Source organism: Garra rufa, chromosome 20 (genome assembly GCF_049309525.1).
Source record: "Garra rufa chromosome 20, GarRuf1.0, whole genome shotgun sequence".
NCBI lineage: Eukaryota > Metazoa > Chordata > Actinopteri > Cypriniformes > Cyprinidae > Garra > Garra rufa.
In genome coordinates, this window is record NC_133380.1 from 17,352,731 (window position 1) to 17,365,715 (window position 12,985).

A 12,985-nucleotide genomic window follows, 5' to 3' on the forward strand; every position below is an offset into this window, starting at 1 on the left:
CGAGATAAGTTGTAAGAGATAAGAGAGTTGTGTCTGATTGTAGTCAAAAAACACTGCTGTGACTATCATAATCGACTGTTGCATTTCGAAACAACAAAGGGATATCGCTGTGGGCCAAGCACTTCCTTTCTTTTTTTTAACCGCTGAGGCATTTTCTTCCATTAGAGTTGTTCCCTTTTCTTCTCAAATCATTTCTCACACATTTGAAGATAAACAACCGTTTGAGATGCCAGACAGGTACAGCATATATGAAGACTGGAAGTCAGCCATCTGGCAGAGCCCCAAGGCCATTGTGAAGACGGTGTGACGTGACAACACAACAATCAACAATGTTCAAAGTCTGTCACACTGATAGAGAGACTTGACACTTGAATCACACAGAGTGTGAGTGTTTAGATGGTGGTGGTTTTCTCAAGGTGGTGACAGAGGGGACACTGCTGTAGGAATTTGACCTACCAAAGAGAAGACTGTAAACATGTAGCTGCTCTTTCCTGTGAAATTCAGCCTTGGCATGACACACTGACATAACATCCACACAAGGTCACTTTAACAATACAGCAGAGTGCTAAATATGATTTTAAGGTGCATGAATGTTGTAATGTAGATTTGGGTCTCCAGGATGTGACACTGAACATCCAGGAGAAATGTTTATGTAAGGTCCACAGATTCAATGTGCTGTTGTTTTACGAGTTCTGCCGATGTGAGCAAGCAGGCAGCTCAATTTCCTGCCACAGGGAATGACCGTTAAAAGAGGTCAAAGGACAAACTACACAGCACAAAGAGAAAACACTAACACAGATATAAAATTAGCATCAACTTTACTGCTGTACTTGTGGAAATCATGATGTTTCTGACAAAATAATGACTTTATTCAACAGTCTCCGACATGGAAGAGAAGAAATTGTTGAATAAAGTATTCTCGTAGCTTACTACCTTTCTGGGCCTTGAACATGGCAGTTGCGTTGCTGTCTATGCAGAGTCAGAAAGCTTTCGTATTTCATCAAAAATGTCTTAATTTGTTTTCCCAAGATGAACAAAGGTCTTACAGGTTTGGAATGACATAAGCGTGAATAATTGATGACAGAATTAACATTTTTGGGTGAACTAACCCATTAAAAAATAATTTGAACATGAGAACACGGCCTTAATGAACAACATAATTTGCCAGTAATTACTGTACACCATTTAGCTTAAACAGACATGGACAGTAAACCTCAAAACCTGTTTAAACATGTCCCCAAACACCAGTAAACTTATACATTGCCTTGAAGCCTTTGGGTGAAACTAGACACATATTGATACCACCCTCTGACATTTAACTGACATACAGAACATGCACAGGAGAGTCAAAACACATATGCAGCCTGGGAAAGAGGCCTGAGACAAATTCTAGCATTTCCAACAGATCAAGCTATTCTTTTGGCTATCTGAACATATCTAATGTCTGCGTAGAACTATATAAAACAACAGAACTATAAACCAAAAATGATTCAGACGACAGATATATTGCAACTTTTTTAACACCACAGACTGAACTAAATTTAGTTTCTTTTTACTTTTACCAAATGGAATGAAAAAAAAAACTACAGCAACCAAGACTTCTTGTAGCTGACACTAATGACGTGTTGTCGACTGTGTTTATACGTACCCCCAGTGAAAAAAAAAGTAATGTGAGACCATGAATGTGCCAAAGAACAAAAACAAAAAAAAAGTAAAATGAGAGCGGAAGAGAGACACTGAGAGAGAGTGAGATTAGTCATGGGAGGCTGCTTTGGTTGGTATTAGACACAACGTTGGCATTCCCTCCACTGATCAGTCAAAGGCGTTGGGATTGTTTAAATAGCAGTACAATGCGTGGTTGTTAAGCGCCATGGTGATGGTTTTCTTACTCTAACATTCCATAGTAAGATCCTTGTGGGTAGAAAGTTGCTGCTACCAAAAAGACTGAACCTATGTATCACAAAATCCTTATCTTTTTAAAACCTAAAATAATTCAGCATTTTTCTTTGGCGAGATTATTTAGATCCTACATATTATTTAGTCATTAAACCTAATTACACAGATGACACAGCGTTTTATTACAGTCGTGAAGAAAGGGAGGTCAGTGTAACTAAAAAGCGAGTTAAAACCCTGTTGAGCCGCTTTGGATAATTTAATTTGGCAGCAAAGAAAATAAGTTTAACTAGTCAGTGAGGATCAATTTGTCCCAGACCGTCTGGTGTCTAATAGTCCAAGCTGAGATTAAGAGTTTCGAAGGGTGTAATGTGCCTAACCTTATTATTTTGGTCAATGCATTGGACTTTCCGTCAGTATCGGAAAACATATCAAGACAATGCATCCAAAACGCTTCCCTTGCAAAAGAGGAAAACTGAGATAATGGGCTATTTCCATCTTATGGACAAGAAGAGGAAATGCGGCCTATAGCAAAAACCTGAAACATGACTCAGAGTTGACAGTCATCATCTCAACAGATGTGATAGACTAAGTAACATAAACATACACTCATATACACTATGGTTCAAAAGTCTAGATTCTGTAAGGTTTTTTTAATAGAATATTATTTTATCAAAAAAACTGTAAAAACAGTAATATTTTAAAATATTATTACCATTTAAAATAACTTTTTCTCATGCTCGAGAAAAGAAAAGATCCTTGCTTCTTCAAAACATCCTTGTTGATCCATTCTTTTGAACAGTAGTGTACATATTTTTTTTTCTGCTTTACATGTATTAATTCGACTCTTTATTAGGTCTCGAGGTCCTGAGGACTCAGCTGTTTGTGGACAGCTGAACACCTCTCATTACCGAGTCAGTGAGTCTAGCTTCTTCACATACCGCACACGTGACTGGCCCATCCTCTCCTTCCACACCCTGCTCTCAAAGACGTGAGAACAACTTAAGCAGATAATTTAAATTATTAAGAGCAATAAAACCAGACCACTTACAGGGTGGGAATCTCTTAGGATATTACAACAAGATTTTGTAATACTTGGATTTACTCTGTAAATAATTATAGTTAATTATTTTTTCCCACAGCAAGACTTTTTGCAGGGTTCGAACAGATACTGTGAAATGAAATTCCAGAACTTTCATTCTTTTTAATTTTTTGTATACTTTCTTTGTTTTTCTTTGTTTTGTTTTGATGACTGGACTGCTTAAATTATTTGAAGTTTTCCATTGTTCAGGAAAAAAAAAATCTAAAAAAACAAATTGCGAAACTGCTCTGGAAACTTGATCTGAAACAAAGGATTCGCCATACACGCTTTGAAGTCTCAAACTGAATCAAATGATTCGCGAACCCGCACAAAGCTCCGATTTTAAATGAAATAATTTGATATGTGGTCCAAAGTTCCAATCAAAAAAAAAAAAAAAAAATTGCGAACCTGCTCCAAAGTTACGATCTAAATCAAATGATCGGAATTTCTGATTTGCAAACCATCATTTCAGATCATTTAAGAATGAGTTTATAAATTTAGATCTGGACAAATCATGTATGGTGAATCATTTGATTTGAATGATTCAATTCACAAAACGATTCACGAATTGTAAAACGCACATAGTGATGGGTAAAACAGAGCTTTTCGAAACTGTAAATCAGTTAAACCATTGCGTCAACAAAATGATTTACTCACGAATCATTTTAGATCTGGACTTTAAATCACGCATCGAATGACTGAAATACGCAGAAAAAAAAGTATGATTTTTTTTTAGTTGTGTGAATTGAGCGAAAGCATTATTGAAAAATATAAACACATTTCATAGACGCATTGTCTTTCAATAACTCAATAAAGTTATCTCTTCAGGAATACTGCTATTTTCAAGGCTTTTTCAGGTTTAAAATGTAAAAGTAAAAGTAAAATTCAAGTACTTTAAGCTCCTTGTACGAACCCTGTTTTTGAAATATGTATAGCGTATGTTTCACACCAAGCTAATGCTGTACACTCTGTGCCTCTATGTAACCCCCAGAAAAGGCAGTCAAAGAGGGGCCGGCTCGGCATATGGACAATGAGATGGCTCTGGAATCTCAGCGCTAATCTACATCTGTTGATATGAAATCAGATAGCATGAGAATTCACAGCTCTAGTTACAGCTGTGAAAACCGCTTCTTCGCTCACGAACAGAGAACATACTGTACAGTGCATAAGGTGGCCAAAACATGTGGAAGTTAAGTTTCAAATGCTTTTCTTCATTAGATATAATTGTAGTTATGCTTGAGAAGTGAGTTGAGAGTCACCGTTCTGGTCAATAGATGAATACATAAAGGTACAAAAGTAAATTCTAAGTCGGGTCGTTCTGGTTTAGAGAAACACTAGCCCTGCACCAGGCTTTCTGAGTTTGCCTGTGTTTAAAGTCGAGCCAGCGGATCAAGGCAGCAGTCTGTTCTCAATGTATTTTAAGCAACACCAAAGGCACGACTAAAATAAAACAAAAGACAGTTGAAATTGCTCTACTTTCAAAGACGATCTGTGTTAGGCCACTAATCTAGTTTTCACTGAGTAACTCACAAAACGTGCGTGACATGCAGTGCAAAAGATTTAACTGATCAGCTCTGGTGTGTCTTTAAATGAGACCTATTATGCTTCTTAAATGCTTCTGTTAAGTTTCATATATCATTAGTATATCATTTGCATATCTCTTTAAATGAAAATGAGCTGCTGCTCCCTGCCCCCCTTTTCCAGAAAAGGGCTGAGCCCTTAAAGCTCAAACATCAGATACGATCCCATAAAACATCTGTTTGGGTTTGATTATCATGTCTACCATGCTGAAATTATGCGTTTTAAACCACATTAGTTTAAACTTCTGAACGAGGAAGAAAGCGGCTGTCACACAGCCGCATGTGCCGGCAACATTGGTGGAAATATGCAGATTAAGGGGCGGTAATATTATAAGATCTCCTTCCAACGTCACGGATATGGCTGGGCACCGTTCACATTTTAAGAGGTACGGTACTGGTATTGGTACCTGAAACCTGTTTACTGTTAAAATTAACACATGGAAAAAAAATTGTGTGAATATTGCTTTTGTATTGTTTTTTTTTCTACAATTAAGTGGTTAACCTTACATATTCAACTGTACTTTTATTTTGACACATTGTCATAAAGTTTCTGTGTGTATACAGTATGATATGATGCCAGTTTTCTCAAATGAAATAGTAAAATTCACATGAAGTGACTCTCACAACAGCTCTGAAGATTAAGTTCATGTCGTCATTAAAGTAAGAGGCCGAAAATCACGGCGAGTGTCACACATGCTTCAGTTTATGTGTAGTAAACAAAACCTTTTTTCACGTTTTCTAGGTTGGTAGATGCACCAGGAACCCGATTATAGCACTTAAACATGGGAAAAGTCAGATTTTCATGATATGTCCCCTTTACAGCTCAATGTTTATGACCATTTAAAGGTAAAAGCATGAGAAAGGCCAAATGATTTCTGAAATCTGAGATGCCCCTCCAGCGATACTCCCTTAGGATATTAATGGTGACCTTTCCACTCTGAACATGAGCGATAGACTATAAAAAGGCTAGATAATTCATCTTTAAGGTCTTTTGCAATCTCAGCTATTTATTAACTCCCAGACATTCCCTACCTTGTGAGCATGACACAAGTGAAAGCATGAGCACATGACTGGCGTAAAAAGCGCTGTTTCTCTTTTACTGCTTTCACTTTTGGTATCTAACCAAACTGTTACACGGCGGTTTTCAGCCTCTTCTGAGAAATCCCCATAAATACCAACATCTTAATGACATCTGTTATCTACACTATGGTATGCAACATCATCTCATATCTTCAACTCCAACCCTAAATCATTTCACTCTGAAAAGCATGCAATCAAACGGCATCTGTCTTTAACTCTAAATATCAGTACTATTCAGATCTGATTGAACTCCTTCAAAGCAAGTCTGTTAAATCATTTGTCCACAATGAGAAGGTTGGGTGTTAATTTAATGTCTTAGATCCCCCTCCAATTCATGCTATGGGAAACCCTAACAGCTGGTCTTCAGGGATTTGCGTGCTTAACTAAAACCCTTGTCTTCGTATAGCAGCCACTCGGCCTGGGGTCCGCCTGCAGGACAAAAGAATTTCATGACCCCTTCACAACTTCCCCAGGTCATCCCTGGGTTACGTTACACCATTGCGTCACACCGCAAAGGAAGCACAGAGGTGTCCTCTAATCTCCAATCTTCTCGCCATGGTAACCTACTAAACGGCTGAATGCTAGATAAAACAGACACTGTTGAATAAACCCTTGTGATCTTTAGTGCAGATGTGGAAAAACTAAGCTTCCTGTTTCTCCACACTTAATAACTTTCGCAGAAATACCCCCGTCCCAGCCAGCCATCCATCATTTAAACAGGATCACGTTGTATGTGTGTGTCAGTGTGTAAGTGTTTGTTTACGGGGGTCGGTTAGCATGTTTACAGAGTTTCTTACTAGAGTACTAGCCCGTACTATGGCTGCGTCCTGTGATGACTCCCAGATTTAGTACTTTGTTCATCAATCAGGGGAAGCTGCTTGTACCACACACACCATATGATAACACAGATGGTGCTGTTTGGATCATTGTCAGGCTGATATTTTATGACCACTCCCTAGCTTTTATTTTTAGATGGACAAACAACGGAAATCGTTACTGGAGACTCCTTCCCCGTGAGGCATGAAACAATAACAAAGAATGTGTCACAACAGATCAATAATAATTATACAGCAATTCAGCAAAATTATCTTGCTTTATTCTGGTGTAAGCAAACACAGACTGTAGGAGCCCAAAATAGCCGCTTTCCATGGGTGGAATATGCTTAAATAAGATGTTTTTCATAGAAACTAATTTGAAACCTTCAGTAGCCAGAAATATACGCCTGTATTATGATTTTTTCAAGTCAGCTAGGACTGGGCGAGATCTATACACACACTTTCAGCAGAGTAAACAATTTAAATCAAACTTCCACTATTACTAAACATATATGATATGAGAATTAAAAAAAAAAAAAAAAAAAAAATATATATATATATATATATATATATATATATATATATAAAATATTCTCATATCAAATATGTTTAGTAATAGTGGAAGTTTGATTTAAATTGTTTACTCTGCTGAAAGTGTGTGTATAGATCTCGCCCAGTCCTAGCTGACTTTTTTTATTATTGTTGTTTTGTTTGTTTTTTTCTCAGAAATACTGAAATACTGTGTAAATATTCCTTAAAAATAATGTTTAAATAATAAATAGTAGTAGTACAGTATATTAAGTAATTTATTTCGGTCACAATTTCTTCAAGTTAAACAGAACTTTTATTTTGACAGGTTGCTGTGAAGTTTCTGTTTGTTTATGGTGATAGTTGTTCTCAAAATAAATGGTAAAATGCACATGACTCTCAGAGAACTTTAGAGATTATGTCCATGTTTTCATGTACTCATATTGAGCTTCAGTATGTGTGTAGTAAATGAAACTGCGCGTCTGTGTCATTCATTCACACAGTGACACACAGAACATGCAGGATTCATATTTAAATGAATCCATATCACTAGTCCATATCACATTTTGATTTAAGTGTAATAACCTACTTTTTATTCATCCAAAATTTGGCAAATTCCTTGACATTCCGCGGTATACAGTAAATTTCATTTTTAATGATTGGATTCCGTCCAACTTTTCTGCATTGCGGAAATCAAAAGACCTTATAAATAACATAATTTTAACAATAAAGAGGAGGCTAATTTTATGTTGCCAGCAAATACACTAGTATATAAAATATGGTATATAAAAAAAACAATTTAAAATAACTTTTTTTATTGTAGTATATTTTAAAAATATATTGTATTTCTGTTACGGCAAAGCAGAATTTCGAATGCAAGAAACTTTTTTATTACCAATGCTAAAAGCAGTTGTGCTGCTTATTATTTTTGTGGAAACTGTGACATATTTTTTTATGTGATGAATTGTTCAAAAGAGTTCAAAAGAACAGCATTCATTTAAAATACTTTTTCAGCCTTGCTGAAGAAAAGCATTTCTTGTGAACAACAGTATATATCATGAATATTCAATGTATCTCCCAGCCCTACACACAACCCACAAAAGTTATTTGAAAACAACTAAGATATTATCATACAGCTATATTAGGCACAATGCAGTCCTAAAGCTATAGTTATGGTCACTGATTCTCTCGCACACAGCTGTCCATTGTTTTGAGTACATCGTATGACCTTTGAAAAATGTGAGTCATCCGTAAAGAGGCTTGGACGTGTGGGGTTCCCTAGAGAGACATTCTGTTACTTGTGAGGTTTGGAGGACAGGAGGTGGGAGATGAGTGGTTTGTTGCCCTTCTAGTTTTACCTAAAGGTCAAAAATTTGTTGCCCTACTACTTTTACAAAAAGGTTAAAAATGCTGGGCCTCCCAGAGACAGCAGTCATGCGTGTCTAAAGTGAAGAAAGAGGACAGCTCTTCATAACACTCGCCACTCACCACTCACCAAGTAGCTCGTGCCACAGGCAGCCGCAATATTTCAAAATCCAAAAAGCTACAGCGGGATCCCGCAGTTAAGATATTGGACTCCATTAACTCTTTTTCCATGGATGGATTTGAAAGAGCGAAAGCCCTGCTAAGCATTTCCCTGAAATAGACAGAACCGCTGTATATGCTGGATAATGTATACCATGACTTCAAGAGCGCTTTTCTTTGCAGGAAAAAGGGAAAGTCCAGTCACGTTCGAACCACAATGGTTTGGCTCTCTCTAGGCCCCGACCCCAGCAGCTTTCATCTGGTGGGGCCCAGAGATTGTTTTAGGAAAGAATGAATGGCCAAAGGATTGTAGATGGGTAAAGCACAAGGCACTGAAATAACAGAGACATAGCCCAGTGCCAGGTGAAATAGAGCTGGCATGACTGGAATCTGGTTATGAAGGTGGTTTGATGGGTTTGGGAAAAAAACAAGCTAACTCTCATAAAGCACTCCATAATAAGGGTTATGAGGAAATATCAACTTTTCACATTTGGCAGCAATTTATCTAAATGACTGCCTTACGAGCACATGATAATCACAACGAGTGCGGCAACAAAAGCTAGGGAATATTTTGGGTTCAGTACAAGTTAAGCTCAGTCGAAAACATTTGTGGTATAATGTTGATTATAGCACAAATATATTTCCACTTCTTCCTATTTTATGGCACTTACAATGGAAGTGAATGGGACCAGTCTGTAAGTGTACACGTTCTATGTGTAAATGTATGTGTAAACATGTGACCCTTGACCACAAAAAAAAGTAGCTGGGGTATATTTGTAGCAATAGTCAAAAATACATTGTATGGGTCAAAATTATAGATTTTTCTTTTATGTCAAAAATCATTAGGATACTAATTAAAGATCATGTTCCATGAAAATACTTTGTAAATTTTCTACCATAAATATATCAAAACTTCATTTTTGATTGGTAATATGCATTGCTAAGTACTTAATTTGCACCCTTAATTTTTTGCACCCTCAGATTCCAGATTTTCAAATAGTTGTATCTTGGCCAAAACAATGTCCTATATTAACAATACATCAATGGAAAGCTTATTTATTCAGCTTTCAGATGATGTATAAATCTCACACATATGATTTTAGTGTGAAATAAGTGCACACTAGCTGCATTTCCATTACCCTTCAAACTACACTTGCGAATTGAAAATACGCCTCATGGAAACACGTTAATTTCGTAAAAACTCCCATACATCCCATTATACTCTCGCATTCGAAAAAGGAACAGCTTTTTTGAATTTACAGGTCACCTTGCATATGTACAAGTCACATCATCATTCTTTAAAGTACTATAACCTCAAAAAAGCACCTCATGTTTGGCCGCTTACACAAGCATTGACTATACAAAAGCCTGGATAATGCCTTATTTACACTGCACAAGTCTGCGGAGCTGCTTGCGGCTACTCTAGTCAATGCTTGTGTTTATACTATAGGCGCCGCTGCTTGTTTCAGTTTCAGAAGCATCCCAGAAACAACTTTCCATGCTGGTTCAGTAAAGCAAGATGCCTACATCTCCTACAATTAAAATGAATGGCAAGCATGGTGGCTGAGACATGCAAAAACCTACCAATATCCATTGCCATGACTTATTGCCAAATTACATTTTAGTCACATAACATGGGTTAAAGGAAACGACATCATTTCTCAATATTTTTTATAGCCATTTATAAAATATCGTGAAGGTTTTGCTCAAATCTGTAATGGAGACACACCTAATGTTACATTGCAAAAAATACTTTTCTTACTTTGATTTTTTTGTCTTGTTTCCAGCCAAAATATCTAAAAATTCTACCCTGGAAATCCAGAGGTCTCGCGAGAGCACAATTTGAATTGTCTCTGCAAGACACTCTGGCATCGAGCAATGATGCACGTTACTGCATACGTAAGCAGTTCTGGGAACCAATCAAATCGGTGTATCTGATGTAGATGGGCCAGAGGCGAGCTAAGCTGATGACGACAGCGCTGCGACGTCCGGAATCATTTAGTAAACAGATGAACACCAGTTGTTTAAAACGGCTTTGGCCACTACAATGAACGAGTCAGACTTGGCTTGTAATATAAAAGAGGAACAGAAAACAGCGCTCGAATCGTTCCTTTGCAAGAAGGACGTTTTTGCTGTTTAGTGAAAACTTAGTGATTGGTCGTGGCGTTATCCAATTGCGTGCAGTGAGAGTTTCAAATGCACGCTTGGTGTCGCCCCTCGAGTTAGGCCCTTTTCATTGCTCGATGCCAGACCCTTAATCTTAATAGATTAGGGTCTGGATTTTTTCCAGGCTATAAAAATTTATAAATCAAAAAGGATTTTCTAGACGAGTAAAAAATATTGTCTTGTTTTCAGAAAAAAACAAGTAAAAATTAAGTGCGTTTTTGCTTGAAACAAGCAAAATAATCTGCCAATGGGGTAAGAAAAATAATCTTGTTTTCTGTTTGAAATAAGATTTTTTTTTACCCCATTGGCAGATTATTCACCTAAAAACAAGAAAATAATTTTTACTTGTCTAGAAAATTCTTGATTTAAGAAAAGCATTTTTTGAAGTGTTCAACTTTGTTGGCAAGATAGCATAATGCCAAAACTGCAAAAGCTATCTGAACAGCTTTTTTTTAATTTTTAAGAAAAATAATTTCTTCTTCTGCTTATAAATCCTCCAAAAATCATCCATTTACTTTCATGCCTCAACATAACCTCTCTTTTTTTTTTGGTAAATCAACATTACGCCACAAGCGCTGCCAGTTGAGCATAACTTGTACTGACCCCGAAGGTTCCTTTAGTTTCAGGGAAAATCTGAGTGATATTCCAGCAGTTGAAAATAATTGGTCTCTGGTTAAGGCTAGTTATTTCTGGGGAACCATAACGGCCAGACTCAAGATAACATGCGGATAATGCCTAGAGGCCTACCTGAGTGAGTCCTTGCTGCTGTGCATGTCTGGTTTCTGTCTGTTGTCCATTTCTTGTTGTTTAGGCTCTTTTACGACACATTCCGGCTCCTTAGTGTAGGGCTCCATGGGTGGAAGAGGGGTGCGTCTATCTTGACTCCCTGTGGACTGACTCCCATGTTGTCTTTCCCTAGTACCCCCATCGGCCTTGCGCTCAGACGCAGTGCTGCGTTTCATGGCCTGAAGCTGAGACAGAGGAACAATATCTGCTCCCTGAGGTCTGTGCCACACAGTCATGCGGCCAACAGAGTTGTAGTAGTAAAACCTGCCACTCAGGGGGTCAAAAAGCTCCCACCACTGGTTGCCATCGGCCTGGCGGACGGGGCCCTCAGTGGGCGGGTCCCAGCCGCACTCCCCCGTGGCCAGATTCACGTACATGCGCTCTTGCGAACGAGGCTCAAGGATTTCCACCCAATCAGCGCTGAGGAGAAAAAGAGAGAGTATTATTTCCATTTAAATCATATTGTGACCCTGGACCACAAAAGTCTTAAGTATCATGGATATATTTGTAGCAACAGTCAAAAATACATCGCATGGGTCAAAATTATTGATTTTTCTTTAATGTCAAAAATCATTAGGATATAATGTAAAGATCATGTTCCATGAACATATTTTGTAAATTTCCTACTGTAAATATATTAAAACTCATTTTTTGATTAGTAATATGCATTGCTAAGAACTTTATCTGGACAACTTTGAAGGCCTTTTCTTAATATTTAGATTTTTTTGCACCCTCAGATTCCAGATTTTCAAATAGTTGTATCTCAGCCAAATATTGTCATATCCTAACAAACCATACATCAATGGAAAGCCTATTTAAATAGATGTATATATAAAAATAGATAAATTTTCTCATATTTTGTTTCACTAGGCAAAAAAACCTAGAAAACACATTTATTGTCATAATATTGACCCTGATTGTTTTCCAAACAAAAATACGGTATATTGGAATCCTAGTAAATCAGCTCAACAAAATGCCACAGCTGCACTGTTATAAATTACAGGCTGGGCTTCATGGTCAATCTCTTAAGTGTAATCTGATGGATGTGTTATCAAGGGAATTAGGCCAAAGCCACAGAGAGATTCGCCATGTGTGAGAGTGCAAGCTCAGAAATGCTGGCTCAGCACACCCATAATAATCCTATCTGCAGATACACCCGAGGAAACAAAGTTGCGAGCTGGAAAGCCTTCACATATATTACCAAACACACACACAAACACAAACACACACACACACACACACACACACACACACACACACACACACACACACACACACACACACACACACACACACACACACACACACACACACAGGGTATCAGGAGACAAGTCAGGTCTCCCATCTGGTAGTAGATGCGCTTGTCATGGTCTGAGCTCTCTAAAATCTTAGTGTGTCACGTGACAGCTAAAAAATTTACAGAGGACAGGATTGTAAAAAAAAAAAGGCAAGACTAAAGAGCACGCAATCATCTTGGAATCAAACACGTAGGTGTGGAAAGTTCAAAAACATGTTTGACCAGACACTTGACA

At 37.6% G+C, this 12,985-nt stretch overlaps 1 protein-coding gene across 1 annotated transcript in view; it reads right to left on the reverse strand.

The window, feature by feature from the left end:
* The window catches only part of arhgap46a (Rho GTPase activating protein 46a), a 41,176-nt gene that overhangs the window by 14,675 nt on the left and 13,516 nt on the right, over positions 1-12,985 (reverse strand). Inside the window, exon 2 of the mRNA XM_073825862.1 lies at positions 11,415-11,873. Within this exon, the coding sequence (XP_073681963.1) occupies positions 11,415-11,873 (459 nt within the window). The remainder of the gene's footprint in view (positions 1-11,414; positions 11,874-12,985) is intronic.